This window comes from Puma concolor, chromosome A1 (genome assembly GCF_028749965.1).
Source record: "Puma concolor isolate L17-30 chromosome A1, mPumCon1.1.hap2, whole genome shotgun sequence".
NCBI classification, from domain to species: domain Eukaryota; kingdom Metazoa; phylum Chordata; class Mammalia; order Carnivora; family Felidae; genus Puma; species Puma concolor.
This window is the reverse complement of record NC_141667.1, coordinates 150,306,181-150,326,338: the sequence shown is the minus strand read 5'-3', so window position 1 is coordinate 150,326,338 and position 20,158 is coordinate 150,306,181. Positions and strand designations below refer to the sequence as shown.

The window sequence follows — 20,158 nt, the reverse complement described above, 5'->3', positions numbered from 1 at the left end:
AATAGGCTAGAGTAGGGGTAGGAACGTAGCCACCGCACCACACCCCAGATCTCGGGACGGCCTTTCATATGATTACTACAGGGAACGGATTGCCGCCATTCCCCTCCCCCACTCTGGCGGGTAAGGGGACAGAACTGTTTGAAGGAAGACGCATGCGCATGAAACTAAATCATAAACGGCAGAGGCTCGAAGTTCAATAACCGCGGAATGGCGCAGGCGCAAGAAAGCCCGGCGGGTTTATGGAGGTGGGAGGGGGAATGAGCCCAAAACGCGTGCGCACAATCATACGTTGCCTAGAGGGAGGCCCGTTCATGAAATTACGCATGCGTCTGAGCTCTGTGTGACGCAAGGGGGCGGTGCGGGCACCTAGCTGCGCGTGCGCAGAGCTTGTTCAAAGGGCCTTATTTAGGTTGCGCAGGCGCCCGCTGGCCATTTCTTCTCAGCCACGCCGAAGTCGTGTGTTCAGGTAGGTGAGTGTCGTTCTGTGTTTGCTACCCAGCGGCCCCCGAGGATGTCATTTTTTCGAGGACTGCTTATCCCTAGCCCTCGGTAGTGCCTGTGGGGCCCTGGCAAGGTGCGGGCTGCAACTAGAAGCCAGAAGTAATTCGCCGAGTAGCGGCGGGGCCGCCGAGGCCTGCAGGCCGCGTCGACTCTATTGTGTGAGATGTCGGAGGAGGCGGAGCGGAAGCGGCCGCCGCCATTTCCTTGCCTGCACGCTGGCGCTAGGCCAGGGCCCCCTCGGCTTGGGGCACCGGTACTTGGTGCCCACAGCGGCTTCGGGCTCCCGGCCGTTGGCCAAAGAGGTGTTGGTTTTGGAATTGCTGGGTTTCGGGCGTCTGCACGGGCTCGCCTCATACTCGGGCGCCGCGGACCGTCGGGCGCCTCGAGGGCGGAGGGCTGTTGAATTTTAACAATTCCCTGTTCTGACGTTCATCCCTCGCCTTGCAGTCTGTTTGGACGCCAGGACCCACTAAGAGACAATGATGTTGGGCACCGAAGGCGGAGAGGGATTCGTGGTGAAGGTCCGGGGCTTGCCTTGGTCTTGCTCAGCAGACGAAGTGCAGCGTTTTTTTTCTGGTGAGTTTGAAGCGGAGGCGGGAGTTCGGGGCCGGAGCCGGCGGACGGGCAGGCGGGCTGTGAGGCGGTCGGGCCAGGGCGGGGCGGGGCGGGCCGGGCCTGGGGCGCCCCCTGGCGGGGCGCGGGCGGCAGCCGTTCCCTCTGGGCTGCTCGCGCCCCGCCGGCCTCTGTTACGCAATGGAAATTGCGAAAGCCCCGCCCGCCCTCCGAGTCCACTTGGGGGGAGTGCGGCCTCTCTGGCTGATTTTTTTTTTTTTTTTTTTTTTTTTGTTGTTTGCTTTACCTACGTTTAAGCACTAGTCTTCTACGGCTATCTTTTCGAAAGGATAAAGGGGATTTCTCTCTTCATCTTGAGAAAATTGCCCAGTTGCTGGGCAAACAATACTAACATTTTGCAAAACCTTGAAGTGTAACAACTTACTCCCAATTTTGGTATGTTCTTGAAGCAGGGTATTTGACTTCAGAAAGTTAAAATGTCACTTGTTAATTTCAGACAATTTTCCAAATCAAGATTTGGTAATTGTGACGAGTTCTTGCTCATTCTAGTTCTTGATCTGGCTCACTTTACAGTTGAGGACACTGAAGCCCAGGGAAATTTACTTGTCTGTGTAGCTCTTTTCCAGTATGTAGGTTTTCTGAATAATTTCTACTAGAATGTCCTTGTTCTCATTGCTAGTGTGAGTTTAGGCTGATAAAGATATATTTGGAAGAAATTTACAGGTTTTGGAAGGACACTTGTAGTATTGACTTACTGTCTGAATTTAGCCTGGGTAACGGAAAACGACCTGTAAAACGAGAACCAAGTACACTGGAAGCCACCTTGCGGTGAGCAAGACTGAGTTTGGCTTCAGCTGTGCAACTTGGAGCATTTTAGCTTGCTAACATTGATCCCCACTTAGGTGAGTATTGGCCCTGCAAATTTGGATTCACAGGAGAAATTGTAATGTTGCTGCTAGTAAGGTAAAACCAAGTGCCCTGGACCAAAACTTGAAACAGTACCCAGAAAATGCCATAAAATCAAAGTCCAGACTTATTTTATGAGGGGTTTCAAAGGATGTTCAATGGAGAAGACTTGGAAATCAATTTTGTTAAACTGTTTGGATTTTGGGTTTTCTTGAGGTAATGTATAATCTAGGGAGTAAGGAAGTTTGGGAGAAGTTAACGGCTTAAGTTCTAGAAAGCGGCTCTGGGATTTGGTAATATTGCTCATTCTAGGCTTTGCAAAAGCTCTGTTTGTAGCGGAGCATGAATAGGCGTTTCATCTGTATCACCCAGAGGTGGTTTTTTTTTTTGTTTTTGTTTTTTTTTGTTTTTGTTTTTGTTTTTTTTTGTTTTTAGTTTTAAATTCTGTATTAACGGTTGTTTTCTTTCCAGACTGCAAAATTCAAAATGGGGCTCAAGGTATTCGTTTCATCTACACCAGAGAAGGCAGACCGAGTGGCGAGGCTTTTGTTGAACTTGAATCAGAAGATGAAGTCAAATTGGCCCTGAAAAAAGACAGAGAAACTATGGGACACAGATATGTTGAAGGTTTGATTTATGTTGCCCTAGTAACAGTAAATAAAAACATTAAACACATAGAGCTCTATCTTACCCCTTCTGAATTTTAGGTATTTGACCGCATGGAAATGGTCATCTAAGGGAGTTTATGGCAGCTCTTCCTAGATTATCTAAAGACCCAGGAAGTCTGAACTTTGTTCTCTGACTTTCCAAAATTGACTAATTCTAAGCACCTCTTTCAGTATTCAAGTCAAACAACGTTGAAATGGATTGGGTGTTGAAGCATACTGGTCCAAATAGTCCTGACACGGCCAATGATGGCTTTGTACGGCTTAGAGGACTCCCCTTTGGATGTAGCAAGGAAGAAATTGTTCAGTTCTTCTCAGGTATGTAGTTGTGTTTGTTGCTGAGCAGTGAGTTCTGGCTAGCTTCTGGCAACATGTGATTTAATAGACCTTAAAGTTGAGTAGCTTAGATATTTAAACAGGTGTGAGTATATACAGGTGAATTAAATGTTTTCTTCTTCCTGGAGACCTTCAAATAATTTAAGCCCATCTTAAAGGTGGAAATTAAGTACTTTGAAAATGCTAACTTTGCCTATATTTAGTATTGTAGTTCAGAGTAGATCTTTGAGGATTGTCCTCAACAGCTTAACTACTTCCTCACAATGCTGTTCAGCAAAGTACTTCAAGTTAAAGGTAAGATCCCTTAACATTAGATTAGTTTGAGTTAGGTGGTTGTGATTTATGGCAAGTGCCTATGTTTTAAGACAAATTGGGTCATGGGCCCAGAAACGTCTCTAATGGCCTAACTCTTAGTGGGGAAAAAAAAATACGGAAGCAACTGGTTGTTGTAGCCAGGGAATTATGAACTTAATTAAAATCTAATGTAAGAGTAGTTTGAATGTAGTCTCATTGTCTGAAATAAAGTATTTTGAAACTGTTCTGGGCCTAAAGTATTTGAATGTTTTTATGCTGAAGAGCTGGTAAAATTGCATGTGTAGAAGAATGTTAGATCATATATTTTAAGTACTATTTTAATACTCATGTGATAAGTGGAATTAAGAAATCCTTTCATGGTTCAGTATAGTATGTATGAAAATCTTGACTTAGATATGTATCAAGTCCTAATATTTTGCCAGAATTCTTGAAATCAAGTCTGCTTTGATTGTTTTTGTCTAAATTGGTGAGAATTGAATGCTATCTGTCAACGTTAAATATGAACATAATTTCATATCTTCTAGGAAAGTGCTTTAAGCCCTTTTTGTAAGCTTGGGAATGTATCCACGGAAAGGATTTTTCATAGACGGAATTTCCAGAAGTGAATCATACTACTGTTAGAGCATAAGAGTGCATGATTGTGCTGTGTAGATCAGTTGTTTGTTGAAAAGTTTAGATTGTATGTTTGTCAATTATATGACTTAAGCAATGTTTCAATTTGTATATGAAATGTTTAAATGTGTAATTTTTTTTAAAAGTTGAAGTTCCACTAACTTAGAACATTGAAATATAAATTGAGGTAAAAGGTGTTTTAAGTATAGTAACTGTTGTATTTAATGCTTGAAACTTTATTAAATTCTTGTGTAATTCTCAACATTAATTTGCATAGATTAGAGTGTTAATTGTTGAATTCTTAATGCATCCTGTGTTCCAAGTTTTTTTCTTACATACTGTGCCATGGGGTGTGTTAAGAATTGAGTTATACTTTGTAATAATGGAACTTCATATTACAATGCATATGTAAAAAAGTACTTGTTGAAAGCATACCGTTCACCTAAAGTTAAAATTCTGGTTTATTTAAAGCTATAAGAAGAATCATTTCTGGGCTTGTGATGTTAATATTGCCCCCCTACTGGGGTTATTTGTCCTTGGGTTGAAGGGTTGGAAATCGTGCCAAATGGGATAACATTGCCGGTGGACTTCCAGGGGAGGAGTACGGGGGAGGCCTTCGTGCAGTTTGCTTCACAGGAAATAGCTGAAAAGGCTCTAAAGAAACACAAGGAAAGAATAGGGCACAGGTGGGGATGGATGGTTGGTTGGATTTGTCACTTTTCTTATGGTAAACAATTAAATCCATATTCTCTCTGCTTAGAAGAAAGAAACCTATTTTCTAGTCCCAATTGATGTTTTGCCACAATTTTCAAATTCCCTATATTAAAGTCCCGTAAAGCATTCAGATTAAAGTTTAGGTTTTAAAATTGTCCCCAGTTAATTTGGTCTCCCTTACAATACTGTAAGATTCCAAGATTCCTAATTCTAATCAATAGAGTTGAGAGACTATGGCTTTAAAAAATGTTAATGCAAACCTGGCTTTAGCTGTAATAACACCCACCTAGTAAATTAATATTACCATAAGAAAATGTGATACTTTCTGATCTTGTTTTTAAAGTTGAAATGCAACAAACTTTTTCTTGCTGTATAAATATTCTGCATATGTATTAATAAGCATAGCTTTCAAGAAATTGTCACAAAAGGTTTTATTCTCTTTGCTTGTGACTATTTTTCATTGAAGCATGCGCTTACCTATGCTGATTTCTACTAAAAGCATAGGCCTGGGGTATTATTGGCGAAAGAAAATGTGTAGTGTGGGCTAGACTGTTGGTGGAGGCTGGCTTTTTAGCCCACTTGCTATACATGATGCCAATGGATTTAAGACATGAAATGTTGAAAGTTGAGTGGAATTCTTTCCCTCCTAAAACATTTATTTGTAGTACTCCTCTCTACCCCTAAGGTTGGGCTCTCTGCCTCAGAGGAGTGAGTTATAATCTATAAATACAATTTACATTAAATCTTACAATTGAGTGAATTTCTGGTCATTGCCTATGCAAATATAAGAAATCTGGCTTTAAATATTAGTCAGTTTCATGGCTATGACTACATTGTTTTCTTGTGTAACTAAATACCTGTATGAAATGAACTAATGTTTTTTCTCCCTTCCCCATCCCTTTCCTTCGTGAACAATGCTTTAGGTATATCGAAATCTTTAAGAGCAGTCGAGCTGAAGTTAGAACTCACTATGATCCACCACGAAAGCTTATGGCCATGCAGCGGCCAGGTCCCTATGACAGACCTGGAGCTGGCAGAGGGTATAACAGCATTGGCAGGGGAGCTGGCTTTGAACGGATGAGACGTGGTGCTTATGGAGGAGGTACGTCAATATGCAGATATCACAGGGTCTGTTGTTTGTGTAACTGTTTTCATTTGATTGATTGTACTTCTTGTCTTCCAGGTTATGGAGGCTATGATGATTATAATGGATATAATGATGGCTATGGATTTGGGTCAGATAGATTTGGAAGAGGTAAGGTAAGAATTGAATTTCTCAACTAAAGGATACTTACACTCTTGTCCATCTAGACCTCAATTATTGTTTTTCAGGAATGTCTGATCACAGATATGGGGATGGTGGCTCTACTTTCCAGAGCACAACAGGACATTGTGTACACATGCGGGGATTACCTTACAGAGCTACTGAGAACGACATTTATAATGTAAGTGTAAGATAAATTTACAGGTTGTCTATTTCAGGAGAGCATTAAAAACTTGGTTCTTAGTCTAAGTGAAACAGTACGGTATAAATTTGTGTTTTCTAACAATAGAGATTTGACTTACTCTCTGAAATACTTATATTTAGTTCTTTTCACCGCTGAACCCTGTGAGAGTACACATTGAAATTGGTCCTGATGGCAGAGTAACCGGTGAAGCAGATGTCGAGTTTGCAACTCACGAAGATGCTGTGGCAGCTATGTCAAAAGACAAAGCAAATATGCGTAAGTGAGATTTAAGTGTCTTGGCCGGGGGTCTCTACAGATGGTTGAGTGACCAGTGTTTGTGATAGAGAAATAGTAGGGATGTATGAGAAATTCGGTCTGATAATGAGTTAGTTCTTTGGTTTGTGTTTAAAAAATGTGGGTTTAGTGGGATTGGAAGGGGTTTGTGATGAGAACATGGACTTGAATTATAGCCTTAATTGACTTAATTTAGATGAATGTTTAAATCAAAAGGCTGGTTTTTGAAATGTGCATAGTCCAATTAATTGCCTGAGAAGCAGCTAGACTTTTTTTTTTTTTACCAAAAGTATTTGAAGTTCACAGATCTACTTGTTTAAGAACTTAAAAGTGCTTCTCTCTCTTTCTTTCACCAACAAACACTTTCAAACTTTTTTTTTTCTCATTTCAGAACACAGATATGTAGAACTCTTCTTGAATTCTACAGCAGGAGCAAGCGGTGGTGCTTACGGTAGCCAAATGCTAGGAGGCATGGGTTTGTGTAAATATCACTTTAGTGTCTTTTTTTTAAGCTAACCTTGTATGCCTTTTCTCTCATTTCAGAACACAGATATGTAGAACTCTTCTTGAATTCTACAGCAGGAGCAAGCGGTGGTGCTTATGGTAGCCAAATGATGGGAGGCATGGGCTTGTGTAAATATCGTTAGTTTTTTTAAAAACCAAAACATATCTATATAAGTCGATTATATAAGTTAAGTTAATTTATATTTTAATGAGTTTAGCATAATTAAGTTAGGCAAAGAGTTTTCAATTTGAATTTTGTCTGGCTTATTTAAATCCTTGTGAGTTAATGTAAAAACTGTTTAGATGACTAGTTTTAAGTACTTTTGGGGGAGGGGATGGCAGAAATTAGCTCAGTTGTCTTTATGAAGTATAAGTCTAAAAATTAACTAAAAATCACAGGATCAATAAATTCTTGGGCATAGTTGGGCATAATTAGGTGTTCAGTTATACCTGTGTATTCATATAACCTTACTGTATAAATTATGGGGTAAAACCCCACTAAATCCAGTTAAGCAGTATCTTAAGGTCTTCTCAAAATGCCTCTACTTTATGGAATCATGTGCATTTAGTCCTGCTGATGTGCATACTGTTGGCCTTTTGGTTTATAAATGTTTGACTAGTTCATACGATGGATAGGTAGTTTTGGTCATAGGCAATAGGCAGAAGGAGACAGAGGATTATAGTAATATAAAATCAAAACTGGAAAATCATAGATTTAGAATTACAAGCCCGGTACCACCAGGTACCACATTACATATGGCACAAGGTTCTAATGTTCTCTTAACTTAACAGCAAACCAGTCCAGTTATGGTGGCCCAGCCAGTCAGCAGCTGAGTGGTGGTTATGGAGGCGGCTATGGCGGCCAGAGCAGCATGAGTGGATATGGTAAGTGTGTTTTTCTGTATACTTGAGATAAGTTTTAGGCAGGTTTCTTTAGTTGGGGGAATATGCAGGCTTCTTTTTGGTGAAATTGGGGTTAATAAATAATATGCTTTTGATCCAAATGTAACTTGTTCTTTTAATAGCTTAATTTTCAGAACCAATCTTTGGGAGGGGGAAGTGTTGTATAAATTATTAGTCATTGCAACTTGGAATAATGTCGAGCCAGAAAACATCTGCCTCCATTTATTAAAAAAATTGTTCATCTTTTTTTTTTTTTTTTTTTCTGTCTTTTCGTTAGCATTAAATCCATTTTAGATGGAGGGAGAATTTTATAAAGTAGAATGGTGGTTGGGTTCAGGACCGTATTTACTAGTCAGTTTTATCCTAGGATTGCTTTTATTTGATTTTTTTTTTCAATTGGTCTAAAGAATGGTGATTTTGGTATTATAGTCTTACCCTACAAAATCCTTTTGCAGACCAAGTTTTACAGGAAAACTCCAGTGATTTTCAATCAAACATTGCATAGGTAAATATTTTCTCAAAAAATATAATTTAAATTCCCAATAGCAAATACTGATATGTTGTAATAACACTATTTCTATAGCAGTCAATGGCTCTGACTTAACTCCATGGAGGCTGCCATTTTGGGCACAGTGAGTTGCCTTTAGTCCAACTTTTGTCGTCTCACTTCCTGCCCACCATGAATAGGAAAAGCAAGAGACTGCCCCTGTCCTCCCTATTCATATATGCCATTCGATGGACACATTGTGAATGTTTATGGTAAAATTTTTTTTTTAAAATGCCTTGTTTAGCTTTAAAAACAACATGAAGTAATTTTGCAATTTTTGAAAAACACTAGTTTTCCTTTAAACTTAATTTTCTATGTTGATCCTGAAGCATCCAATTAAATGGTAGCACGAGAGTCTGGCAAGTTGGTACTGCAGAGAAAAGGGGTTAATTGAGACTTGTTTGGAGTCGGGAGTCCCCTTTCCCAAACATGCTTCTCGCCACTTGGACAGCAGCCATTTGTACTCGTATACTTTTTAAACTTTTTCTTGGAATGCTATATTTTATTTGACTGATAATCTGATAATTCTCCTGACTTGTAATATTGATCTCTTTGCAGGCAGCCAAGGAGCAGTGAACAGCAGCTACTACAGTAGTGGAAGCCGTGCATCTATGGGAGTGAACGGAATGGGAGGGATGTCTAGCATGTCCAGTATGAGTGGTGGATGGGGAATGTAATTGATCCTGATCACAGACTCTTGGTCAACATTTTTTAAAGAAAAAAGTTTAACAGTTTTGCAATACAAGCTTGTGATTTATGCTTACTCTAAGTGGAAATCAGGATTGTTTTAAAGACTTAAGGTTCAGTATTTTTGAACACAAACTTTCATCTAGGATGTAACAACCGAGTAAACTATAACTGTTAAACAATTTTCAGCTTTTCTCTAGTTATATAGTAGGATGTACTTAAGCAGTAAGTGTATTTAGGTTAAAGCAGTTGAATTATGTTAAATGTTGCTCTTATACCACATTACATTGAACACTGTTTGGATGCATGTTGAAAGACATGCCTTTTTTTTGTAAAACTCAATATAGGAGCTGTGTCTACAATTAAAAGTGAAAACATTTGGCATGTTTGTTAATTCTAGTTTCATTTAATAACCTCTAAGGCACGTAAGTTTTTTTTTTTTTTTTTTTTTTAAGTTAATGGGGGAAATTTGAGACGCAATACCAATACTTTAGGATTTTGGTCTTGGTGTTTGTATGAAATTCTGAGGCCTTGATTTAAATCTTTCATTGTATTGTGATTTCCTTTTAGGTATATTGCGCTAAGTGAAACTTGTCAAATAAATCTTCCTTTTAAAAACTGCACTTTGTCTTGTCTATACTTCAGTGTCATGTGGACTGTTTCTTGGTGCTCTATTCCTGCCCGGGGCGTAGGTGAGAGTGGCTCACATCTTTGGCTGTGGCAGAGAGGCTCGGCAGTTGAGGCTGTTGTGTAGATGTCGTCAGACTTCCCTCCAGTGCAACTGAAGGTAAATCTAGCTTGTGGGGCCCTTGTGGAAGGGCTGTGTGTTTGGCCTGGCTGCGTAGGACCTAACCTGAGCTGCCTCTGACTCGCTAAGCGCTTGCGTAAAACATGGAGAGGCAGAAGTGCTCACTGCATGTTCTGCATGTTCGCGGAGGCCTGCAGCAGGCATGGCTAAGAAGGAAGTGCCAGGGGTGGCGGGTGGCTGACCAGCAGCCACCCATCCCACTCTGATGGCATCTCTTGAGTTTTTGCTTATGTGGGGTACGGGAAGTCTTCTAGAAGGAGCTAGCTCTCTTAAAGGTGTGATTGTCTCAAAATTCCTTTAGTACATGCTTAACACTGCAGACTCCGCTTAAGCCAAATTGAGGATTTGAAGCCACTTGTGTCAGTGCTGAAAATCTCTTTTCATCTTGGGTGAGGTTTGGTTACAATCCTAGGTGTTTCTAAGCATCTGTAGATGGCAGCATTGCACAAACGTGTGCAAAAGGCCCTGCGGATGTATTGTGCTGCATCCCCTCTGTGGAGGATGGTGCTATCCCACATGGTGGAGGGGAACAACTTGCCATCAGCCTGGGGCACACAAGTGTTCTTGGAATCCTTAGCCTGTCTTCAGGTTTAGAGAAATAATTTGCAGGGGAGGCAGCCTTGAGCTTCTGCTGTGTTCTGGACTTCACACTGCCCCTAGCATCTTGGCTGAGTTATTCAGTGTCTGTGGAACTGACCCATTAATGAGAAGGCTCAAGGAAGGTTGCTTGTCTGGCTCTTTAAGTTGTTTTACGTAAGGAATGTCTTTGTTGAGTAAAGGCTCTTTGGAGGTAAAGGGGACGGCGGGAGTAAGGCTAAGCTAATCCAGAACCATTTGGCTTTTGAAAAGGGAGTATTTAACCCACCATCCTGGTTCTTTGGAACCTTGTGTTCCATGGACTTGAACCAAAACCACCTGGGTGCTTGTTAGACCAGAACCTCCAGGTGCTGTTGGGAGGTGGCATTCTAACAGGACACCCTTCCTGGCTAATTAACCTGTGCATTTAAGCTTGAGAAGCATTGCCTTAGACCACTGTCCCTAATTGCCCGGGTTAGGAAGGTCACCCCACCACAGCCTGAGGATTCCAAAGTTCAGGTGCATATTTGATGTGGCATGGATAGAAAAGTTATCTCACTGCAACTAAATATTTGGTAACTGGCAAAAGGGTCCTTTGAATAATGCCTCAGTATCTTGCTTGTTGGGTGGAGAGGGGGAACATTCTACTTAGTGGTCAAAACAGGAGTCAGGTGTATTTTCTGTGTGGGCAGATGAGAGCCCATAAGTGAGGTGATGATGAGCCCGAGGCTCCCCAGTGAGCTGGAATCCAAATTGGGTGCACTGAAAACTGGGTACCGCTCTGATGCCAGACCAGTGTGGAGTATAGTTCAGGATGTAAGCATTACGGGAACAGCTGAGTGCTGGAGATTTTACTAAAAAGCTGCTCAGATGAAGCGTCCCTCTTGGCAGCTGCTTTCGCTGCCATCGTACTTCCTGATAGGATGTGAGAACCTGCAGCTCCGAAGGAATGTTGCTCTGGAGCTGGGCGTGTGTATCGACCCAATCTTGCAGAGCTGCCCAGATCTCTTCCCCCTGCCCCCCCCCCAACTTCCCAACCCCACAGATGTGTTTAAGGGAGCAGCACATACGGAATCTGAGCCAGCCTGTGGGGAACTTTCTGCAGGGTAAGAGCCCAGGAAGAAGAGGGAGAGCCAGGGCCTCGAGCAGGAGCTGGACAGCTAAGCAGGCCAGGGGACTTATGGGGAAAGTGGGGACTGAGCAGCCAGCACAGGGAGTCCACTGAGGGCTGGAGAAGGCAGAGGCTCTGCAGATGGATGGATGGACAGGTCTGGACAGCATTACAGCACTTGTTTCATTTCAGACCCCTGGCTGGGGGCAGGGGGTGGGGTGAGCATGTGCTGAGCCCAATTTCACAGCTGACTGCACCTGTCCTAGCCCTACTTTTGAAGTTCGTGAATGACTATCTGGTAGGTGCCTCCCACAGGTATCTCCTGCAATCCACTTGCATAAAGGAACAACTTCTGAGCTTTGGTGATGGGCGTGAGGTCACTTCCTCTGTGCCTGTTGGTGGACTTAATGGCCTATGTCGTCCTCAGCTCACTGGACAGGGCACAGCCTGTACCAGAACCCAGCAGGCTCACCTCAAAGGCAGCTGCCCTCATTGAGGGCCTTTAGTCCTGACATGGGGGCTGCCCTGAGGCCTCTCCAGAGGCTGACCCTGACCTCTGTGACACGGACACGAGTGCCTATGCTTTCTGCACCGGAGTGAAAAATAAATGATTTTATTGCAGGTCCAAAGACACATATTAACAAGGGTGTGATGTGGCAAATCTCTGGCTTCTGAAGCAGGGAAGGCACGGTGCGGGGGGGGGCGCGGAACTGGTTGCTCATTATACTAGTACGACTGCCATAAAACTGGACAATTTTTTTGAAAAGTGAAAAATGACAGTAGCAAAATCATGAAGTTACACTGGAGCCAAAGCCAGTGACGTAGCCAAGTGAGAAGGAAGCATCCAGACAGGTTAGCAGATAGGTTAATTCCATACAGTCCGGAAAGGAGAGGCGTGTACCTTCCATTCCGCCATGCTGTGTGCACAGCCGGCCAGGATCGCCTTCCTTCCCGCTTCCCCAAGGCCCTGGGCATCCCCCGAGACCCACAGAGTTTGGCACTGTTCTGAGGCTGCCTCGCCGACGCCCTGTGTGCTTAGGAGCCAGTGGACGAGGAGCAGCGCTGCAGGAGCAGCGTGTGGCAGCTGTCGCACACACGCACGGGCTTGGGGTAGGAGGGCAGTGCTAGCTCGTTGCTGGAACACGTGTTGCAGAAGATGTGGCCACAGTTACGGCAGTGGTGCTGCAGGACAGAGAGACCATCATGGTGTGCTGTGCTCCCCCATCCGTACACCCACTTTGTTCTTACAGCCTTTGGGGGAGGGATCTTAAAACCCAAGGCAGACTTGCAGATGTGTCCGTTTGGAAGGGGTACTTGCAGACCTTTGTTTCTACAGTCCTGTGCCTCTGTGCCTCTAAGGTCTGCAGAGTGGTGGTGGAGGGGCATGCGCCTGTATGAATCAGGCTCTTTTCCTTCAGAATGTGTTTACTGGAGTTGGGGGCCCTGGTTCAGTCCCTGCAATCCCTGCACCCTGTGGTGGGACCCCAGGTTTCTTTAGCCAGCCAGCCCCTCCTGATGGGTGTCTTACTTTGTGAAGAACTGCCTAAGCCTTGGGCAGAACGCCAAGACCAGGATCCATGTAGAAATCTGTCATTTCTGCCAACAGCCCAACCCCATCAGGCTAGACAATGAACCTCTGCCAGGCCGTTCACAGGTGGGGATGGAGAGGCCCTAGTGTCCAGCAGGCCTTGTGGAAAAGCAGGATTTCAACGGTAGCCTCAGGAGGGCTGTTTCTACCTCTGGACCTACTGCAAGGCACTAAGGTTTGGGAGTTGTACTTTTCCACAGAGAGGCCATTTGCCGGGACCGGTGAGCATGTGCACCTGTGTAGTAGTGGATGGGGTACTGTGGGCTGTAGAGGTTTCCAGTTTTGCTTGGCATCTATATCCTGCCCCTATCATGCCCAACTGGTCACTCAAAGCCCTGTCAACCCTGGACCAAAGGTATAGACCCTTCTGTTCCTGGAGCCTGAGGGCAGGCTGTACACTGGCAGAGGCAGACTTACCAGGGCACTGGCCCTGCCCAGATGCCAGTGAGCTTTTGGTGCCACTTGGGGGCCTGTCCGGAGACTCACTGCTCACCGGTTCTCTAGAGATTGTTTTTGCCTCACTTTGCCAGATGTTGGTCCTGTTGCTTAAAATGAATTTTCAATGATCTGCTCACCTAGACTAGCTCTGGGCATGAGCTGGGAAACCATCTCCGTGGGCCAGCAGACCAGCAAGTGTGATCACAGTGCGGTGGCCCCTGTGGGACTGGGGGTGGGAGGGGATCCCCACCTGTGTGAGCCAATGGAGGGCCACCCCACGTACCTTTCTTCGGGAAATGGAGAACTCCTTTTCACACTGCTTACAGTGTGTTGCTTCATCGTCTTTCAGCCAAGTATGGCCCTGGGGGAGGAAAGACCACCACAGAATCCCAGTTTACAGCCTGGCTCCTGATGGACCTTTGCCCAATGTCAGTGGCCTACCACTTCTCTAATAGCACCTTTTGAGGGACAGCCACTTTACGCTAGATAGGGCCTCCTAGGGCCTCCCTGCCCTGACCACAGCTCACGTGCTGCAGACCGTCTGTCCTCTGGCCCTGGCTTCCCGGCCTGCAGCCAGATCCCCCAGCTTCCCGGGAACCTGAGCCTTCCCCACCCCCTTTCAATAAATGCCCTTCGGCTGAGGTAACAAGAGTCAGGATCTGATGCCTGCAACTGGATCCTGGCTGAGACATTCTCCAGTGTCCCCCTGCTGAACTGGCAGGAGGGAGAGGGGCCAGACTGGTCAGCCAGACCAGGTCTGTGATGGCAGTCCCTGCTGAGACAGAAGGCAACGTGCCATGGGATGGGAGGCCCTTCTCCACATGCTGAGCCCCCGACCCTCAGAGCGAGGAGGGGAGGCAGGAGTCTCCATTCTACAGAGGCAGCCGCCACTCTGAAAGCTCTTTCTAAAGGACAACCAGGAGGTATGATTTGTTCAGCTGCAGGGACTGAGCTTTCAAAGGGGCCAAAGACCTGAGAAACTTTTCTGGCTCCTTAGCCTCTGGTGGATGTCACTTTCTTGGTGACAGAGTGACCCTAAGAGCTGTAGCGTGACCACGCCCAACAGCTCCTTTCTCGAGTGCTGCTGTCACTGTTGGGACATTCCAGCAGTTTTTCAGGGACAGAAAAGCAGCTCACAGCGATCTCCCCTAAGGCGCTGCCCACCTGCAAGGGTGGGGAAGGTGCATGATGTTAAGTCAGGGCTGCCGTAAGCTGCCGTGACAGTTTGCCTCTGCCCTGTGTGCACTAGGGTCTCCATCCAGCAGAGGCCGCAAACTCCTGTCCCAGGTGGGCGGTCCCTTCTCTGAACTGTCCCTGTCCCGACCCTAGTGGGCCAGCCTGGTGCCCGTACCTAGTCACCTGGTCCCCACGTTCCAGCTCTCCGTAGGTGGGTGCATCATCCTGCCCTCCCCAAGGTGGTCCAGAAACACGGCCCAGCTCAGGGCTTGAATGGTCCCCAGAAATAGCAGGGTGGCCTCCGGCCCCTCACTTGTAGGGAGAGGTCTCACGCTCCCTATTCAACAATCCCTGGATCTCTCTGCCACTTTGTGCTTCCTCCATTTGGGCACCTGTGTGGCAGGCCTGGGGTGGAACTACGGCTGACAGCTGAGGAGCCCGGATCCAGGCCAGTGTTCTGGGCTGGGTCCACCGCTCAGCAGCACCACCTCTCACCAGGTCACCTGGCTCTGAGCGGCATTTTCTGCTCTGTGAACAAGTACTAACTGCCACTGAAGCCTCAGCCGCACACGCTCACCTGACTTGTGGCAAAACCCAAGAGCACATGGGGCGTTCGCACTAGCTGACCAATAGCTGCTCTTGGGCAGAGATTCTTATGCTAATAACATCAACAATCCAGTACCTTCAGTGCCTTATTTACTTCTTTGATGTCTTCCATCTTCAGCTTTGACCTTGAAGAAAAAAAAAGGCAAAAATCATTTAGAAGCAGTGAGAGGCTCTCAACAGCGACTGTCTGGCTTCGGGAGGGAGGCAGGGCTTATTGAGAGAGCTGTCCCATAACGTGAGTCATTCTGGAACACTCTTTCTACCTTTTCATCATCCCAGAGCCACCTCTTGAGGTTGGCTCACGTCTGCCATGCTCCGAGGTTGAGCCTGTGGACTGAACGTGGCCCAAGAACAGACTGTTGATCCTGTAACCTTTCAGAAGACTTGGAAATAGTTGCAGCCATTTAAAGATTGAGGATACGGGTGCCTGGGGGGCTCAGTTAAGCGTCCGACTCTTGGTTTTGGCTTGGGTCACCATCTCACAGCTTTGTGAGTTCGTGCCCCGCATCGGGCTCTGCGCTGCAGTGCAGACTCTCTCTCCATCTGCCCCTCCCCCACTTGGGGTGTCTCTTTCTCTCTCAAAATAAATAAACTTAAAAAGATAATGTCCTAGAAGTCCAGTTTCCTGGCTTCTCTGGGCAACCGTTCCTGCATACGGCATGTGCTGGAGCGGGGCTGTGTGTGCTCCCCTCAGGAACCAGAATCTGCAGGGCTCTCTGGGCCCTTTTCCTGCTCCCTGCTCCTTTTAGAACAGTCCTGCTCAGAGGACATGGTCATTTGTCCTTGCTCCATTCTTGTTAGGGTAAGAATAATTCCTTAGTTGTCCACATAAACGACCGACTGAACATGGTCTAAACTGGCAGGATTAAACCAGATAAAATGAAACTGTAAGAGGTTGTAATTGTGGGCGGGTGGGGCAGGGGGGATGGTCTGAGCCCTTGAAAGCTGAGATTAGCCTAAACTGTCATTGGATTAACCTAATCCAAGTGTCAAAGTGGCCGGGCTCTGAGACCTGAGCTAGTCTTCTGGGGGAGGATTAGGAAACTGAGCATCATCAGGTCCCTTAGAAAAAGACGTTCCCTCCTGCCCTGACCAGCTTAGCAACAGGCCTGCAGACTGACAGCACCAGCAGCTGCCTGGGTGGAGAGACCTGGGGACACCAGGTGGAGAGGGCAGCCTGACCGTGCAAGCACTTCCCTGGGAAATAAGCTTGGGAAGGACCCAGACTTTGGTGACAAAGAAACCAGGCAGCTGTGTCTGGCTGGTGGAGGGATCTGAAGGGAGTCTTCTCTGGTGTCACCTGGTGACATGAAGAAGGAGGGAGGGAAGGAGGGAAGAAGCACAAAGGTTCCCTGGGGAACTCCTGCCTGTGTCACGTGTCCTGACACAGCAACCCCCACGCAGCCCAACTGAGGGACGTCCTGTTCGGTGTGCATACTACTTCAGTGTTTCTAGTTTCTTCTCCTGGTCACCCTCATCTCTGGATCTTTTCTGGTCAGGGTTTTATTCAGCATGGAGCCTGAGTCCAGGCTGTGCTGGCCATGACAGCCCTTCTCTCTGGTCACCATGCTTATGGCAGGCACCAGAACAGGACTCTGGTGGGGGTGGCAAGTCAACCTGGAGTCCCTGTGGGAGCCATTCTGCCCTGATGTGGGCCAGAGCCCCTCGTGGTGGAAGCAACAGACAGGATGGCAGAGGTAGGAAGGAGAGACAGTTCTGATGGCTTTTTCTGCTTCAGACAGTTTGAGTTGGATTTCTGTCCCTCTGAAACCAAGAGTCCTGACTCAGAAGGAGAAAAAGCTCCCCCATGGCTTTGAAAATTCAGTAATAGGGGCACCTGGGTGGCTCAGTCAGTTAAGTGTCCGACTTTGGCTCAGGTCTCACGGTTTGTGGGTTGGAGCCTGGAGCCTGCTTCAAATTCTGTGTCTCTCTCTGCCCCTCCCCTGCTCATGCCCTATCTCTTTCAAGAAATATTAAAAAAAAAAAAAAAACAATAATTGCACAGGTGGACATATTCTAGTATCGGCTGTGACCTATCAGACTGTCCAGAGCAACCTGGCAGGACTGGGACATCGGGAAGGAGAGCTGTCCAGTTACAGGACAGACAGAAGCACCAACATCGGCACTCCTGCAGCAGCAGCCAGCAGAGCAGACAGAAAGACTGGTGGGTGCGAGTATCCAGAAAGGCTGGAGGTGACCGCACTTTGGCTAGGGCAGGCTGGAACCCTCAAACCACAGTATCCACTCTGGTCTGACTGCAGGCCCAGCAAGCAGCCCGCCCCCCACCCATCTGGTTCACCCATCTGGGGTTTCTTAACGCGTTAAACCAGCATTGCGTCCTCGAGGCCTGACCTCCACCTGGCAGGCCTCCTTCCCAGCCCTCCCTTCCACGACAACACAATTTGGTTCAGGGCCCGGTGGGCAGGCTGGTGTGACTCCAGGGGGTGGCGCAGGGGGCAGGTGAGGGGGACTGGGGTCTTACTGGCTGAGGTGCAGCCCCATTTCCTGGAGGGCCTGTTCCTGCTCCTCGCAAACCTTCTGCAACTCCGCCTTCTCATCCTGGAGCTCCCGCAGCTCCTAAAACGAACCGACCAGATGCCTGATACGCTGATAGTCTTTTTCTTTCTTTCTTTCTTTTTTTTTTTTAAAAGGTTTAACGATCACAGGGGCACCTGGGTGGCTCAGTCGGTTGGGCGTCCGACTTCGGCTCAGGTCATGATCTCGTGGTTCGTGAGTTCGAGCCCCGCATCGGGCTCCATGCTGACAGCTCGGAGCCTGGAGCCTGCTTTGGAAGCTGTGACTCCCCCTCTCTCTGTCCCCTCCCTTGCTCATGCTCATGCTCTGTCTCTCAAAAAATAAATAAACGTTAAAAAAAATTAAAAAAAAAAAAAGGCTTAGCGATCACAGCAACAAGAAGGGCAGAATGCTTTTCAAGCGCAAAAAGCAGTTTTGTTGTATGAACCGCACTCCAGACGGAGTTATTTCGTGGGTTACTTCTCACCAGCCTGTTTCTCCAGAATGGGCAACTGCAAGGTGAATGCTACAGGGGTGGCCCTGCGGTGGGGACAGTGACATGGAGCAGGAAACAGCTCCATTCAAACAGTCCTCCTCCCAGGGCAAACAAGGCTCTGCCCATCTGAGTTGCTATTAAAGGACTGTTTAAACACAGAATTACCTCCAAAAATACACAGGTGAAACTTCTATAGAACTGTAGGTCACTTGCCCAGGGAAGGCTTGTCTGGATAGTGTTTTTTGGAAAGGGCTGGTCGTGAGTGAGTGAACAAGGCTGATGAAGGCCCAGATTGGGATCTCATTCTCGTGCATGTGGGGAGAGCAGCTCACACAGTGACAACCATCGTAACCTGAGAACAGGGCACCTTGACACAGGCTGGCGAGGGCCAGGACAGAAGACCCAGGACAGTGCGGTTCAGGGCTTAGGCCTAAGTGGTGGGCACTTCCCTCCCAGCCGCCCCAGAGCCTGCTGTCACAGGCACACGGCACAGGGCACCCCGCTGATGTCAGATACATTTTGTTTCTTGTGTGTGTATGTAAGTGCGGGTGGGAGGTGGGGAGGGCAAGCGATTCAAATCTTACACCAAAGTAGTTGGGAGTGGAATAAAGGAGGTACGATGCAGAACTTTCTGGGAGTCCTCTTCTGCCCTCCATTTCTTCTCCTCCCTTTTCCAAGCCTGAGAGGCTCATGAGGAACTTCTCCCCTCCCCAGAGGTCCTCCTCACCCCTGGCCTAGTGGGCTCCCCAGCAAGGGGCTCTATAGACACTTTTCAACAGAAACCAAAGTGCCTTTGTTGGCTCATTCAGATTGTGCAGCAGGACCCATTACCACGTTCAGCACAACGAGATCCGGGTCTGGGAGCTGCCCCAGCCTCAAGGACCCTCCGCCAGGGCAGGTGTGGTGCGGAAGGCATGCCAGTCCCACCAGGAGAGGCTGCAGTAGCCAGGGACACCCCCTACCAGGCTGCAGCTGCTCCCACCAGCATTGTGGGGACCTCCAGCCTTTGCGGGAGATGCCTGGCGATTTTATCATCGGGGAAGACTTGTAGACTGCCTGGGTTCCCTGGGAGATCTAGTTCTGCAACCAGACAGAGATGCCATTCTGGCACCCCAACATCTCTCTCCCTGAAGCTTTCCATAGGATCCAGGCCTCACCTTCACCAGAGGACCGAGGTGACTCCAGGCAGAGACTGGTTCGGTTGGCTTCCCAGGGGTGGCCCAGGCCCAGAAAGTTCTGGGGAACCAGGATACCTGACCCTAGGCCGAGCCCCTCTGGGGTGGAGGTGTGGCACTTGGTGGAAGATGTTCATGCTTACTGTTTCCTCTCTTGCAAGCCCGCCACCCATTCTCACACAGTAGCTGGTGATGGTCTTAAAATGAAGTGGGCCATGTACCTCCCCCACCCCCTCCATGCCCCCAACAGCTTCTTACCATGCTCAAGATAAAATCCAAATCCCTTCGTGCAGCTCTGGGGGCCCGAGATCGGTCTGCCCACCTGAGGCCTCAGCTCCAGTGCTTCCTTCTTCCGCTCGCCACACCTCAGCCTCATGGCCCTTCTTTCTGCTCCTTGACCACGACAGACCCTCACACTTCCTGCTATCTGCCTGAGAGGTTCTTAGCTTGGACCTGTGCATAGCCGTCCCTTGCTGTCATTCAGATCCGCCCGTCACTCTTCCCAGACCACCCCTGCCCACAGCAGGGAATGTTCTGTTCACAGCACTCATCCCTGAGTGTCTGGTGTGTGCACCGGCTGCCCAGAGCAGCAGCTCCATGGGCACAGCTCTGGCTCTGTGGTTGCAGTTTCCAGAGACACTGGTAGCTCTTTTTCTCCCAAGGAT

The 20,158-nt window shown here is 47.1% G+C and overlaps 2 protein-coding genes across 7 annotated transcripts in view; one reads left to right on the top strand and one right to left on the bottom strand.

Moving 5' to 3' along the window:
- Positions 1-332: 332 nt before the first annotated feature.
- On the top strand, positions 333-9,628 carry HNRNPH1 (heterogeneous nuclear ribonucleoprotein H1). 6 transcript variants are annotated; one of them, XM_086706136.1, is made up of 14 exons: positions 334-466; positions 949-1,077; positions 2,452-2,607; positions 2,820-2,963; positions 4,456-4,594; positions 5,546-5,724; positions 5,806-5,877; positions 5,934-6,067; positions 6,211-6,346; positions 6,756-6,815; positions 6,908-6,997; positions 7,661-7,753; positions 8,227-8,276; positions 8,877-9,628. In XM_086706136.1, exons 2-13 carry the CDS (start codon positions 981-983, stop codon positions 8,274-8,276), a joined length of 1,350 nt encoding a protein of 449 aa, XP_086562262.1. In that variant the 5' UTR covers positions 334-466; positions 949-980; the 3' UTR covers positions 8,877-9,628. The 6 variants fall into 6 exon arrangements, with proteins under 6 accessions (XP_086562258.1, XP_086562262.1, XP_086562248.1 ...); XM_086706122.1 differs by lacking the exon at positions 8,227-8,276; XM_086706138.1 differs by lacking the exon at positions 6,908-6,997 and having other exon boundaries at positions 6,756-6,845.
- Positions 9,629-12,097: 2,469 nt separating this feature from the next.
- The window catches only part of RUFY1 (RUN and FYVE domain containing 1), a 61,242-nt gene continuing 53,181 nt past the window's right edge, over positions 12,098-20,158 (bottom strand). Inside the window, exons 15-18 of the mRNA XM_086706114.1 lie at positions 17,791-17,885; positions 15,385-15,433; positions 13,810-13,887; positions 12,098-12,682 (exon numbers count right to left, since the gene is read on the bottom strand). Of these exons, the coding sequence (XP_086562240.1) occupies positions 12,536-12,682; positions 13,810-13,887; positions 15,385-15,433; positions 17,791-17,885 (369 nt within the window). The 3' untranslated portion in view covers positions 12,098-12,535. The remainder of the gene's footprint in view (positions 12,683-13,809; positions 13,888-15,384; positions 15,434-17,790; positions 17,886-20,158) is intronic.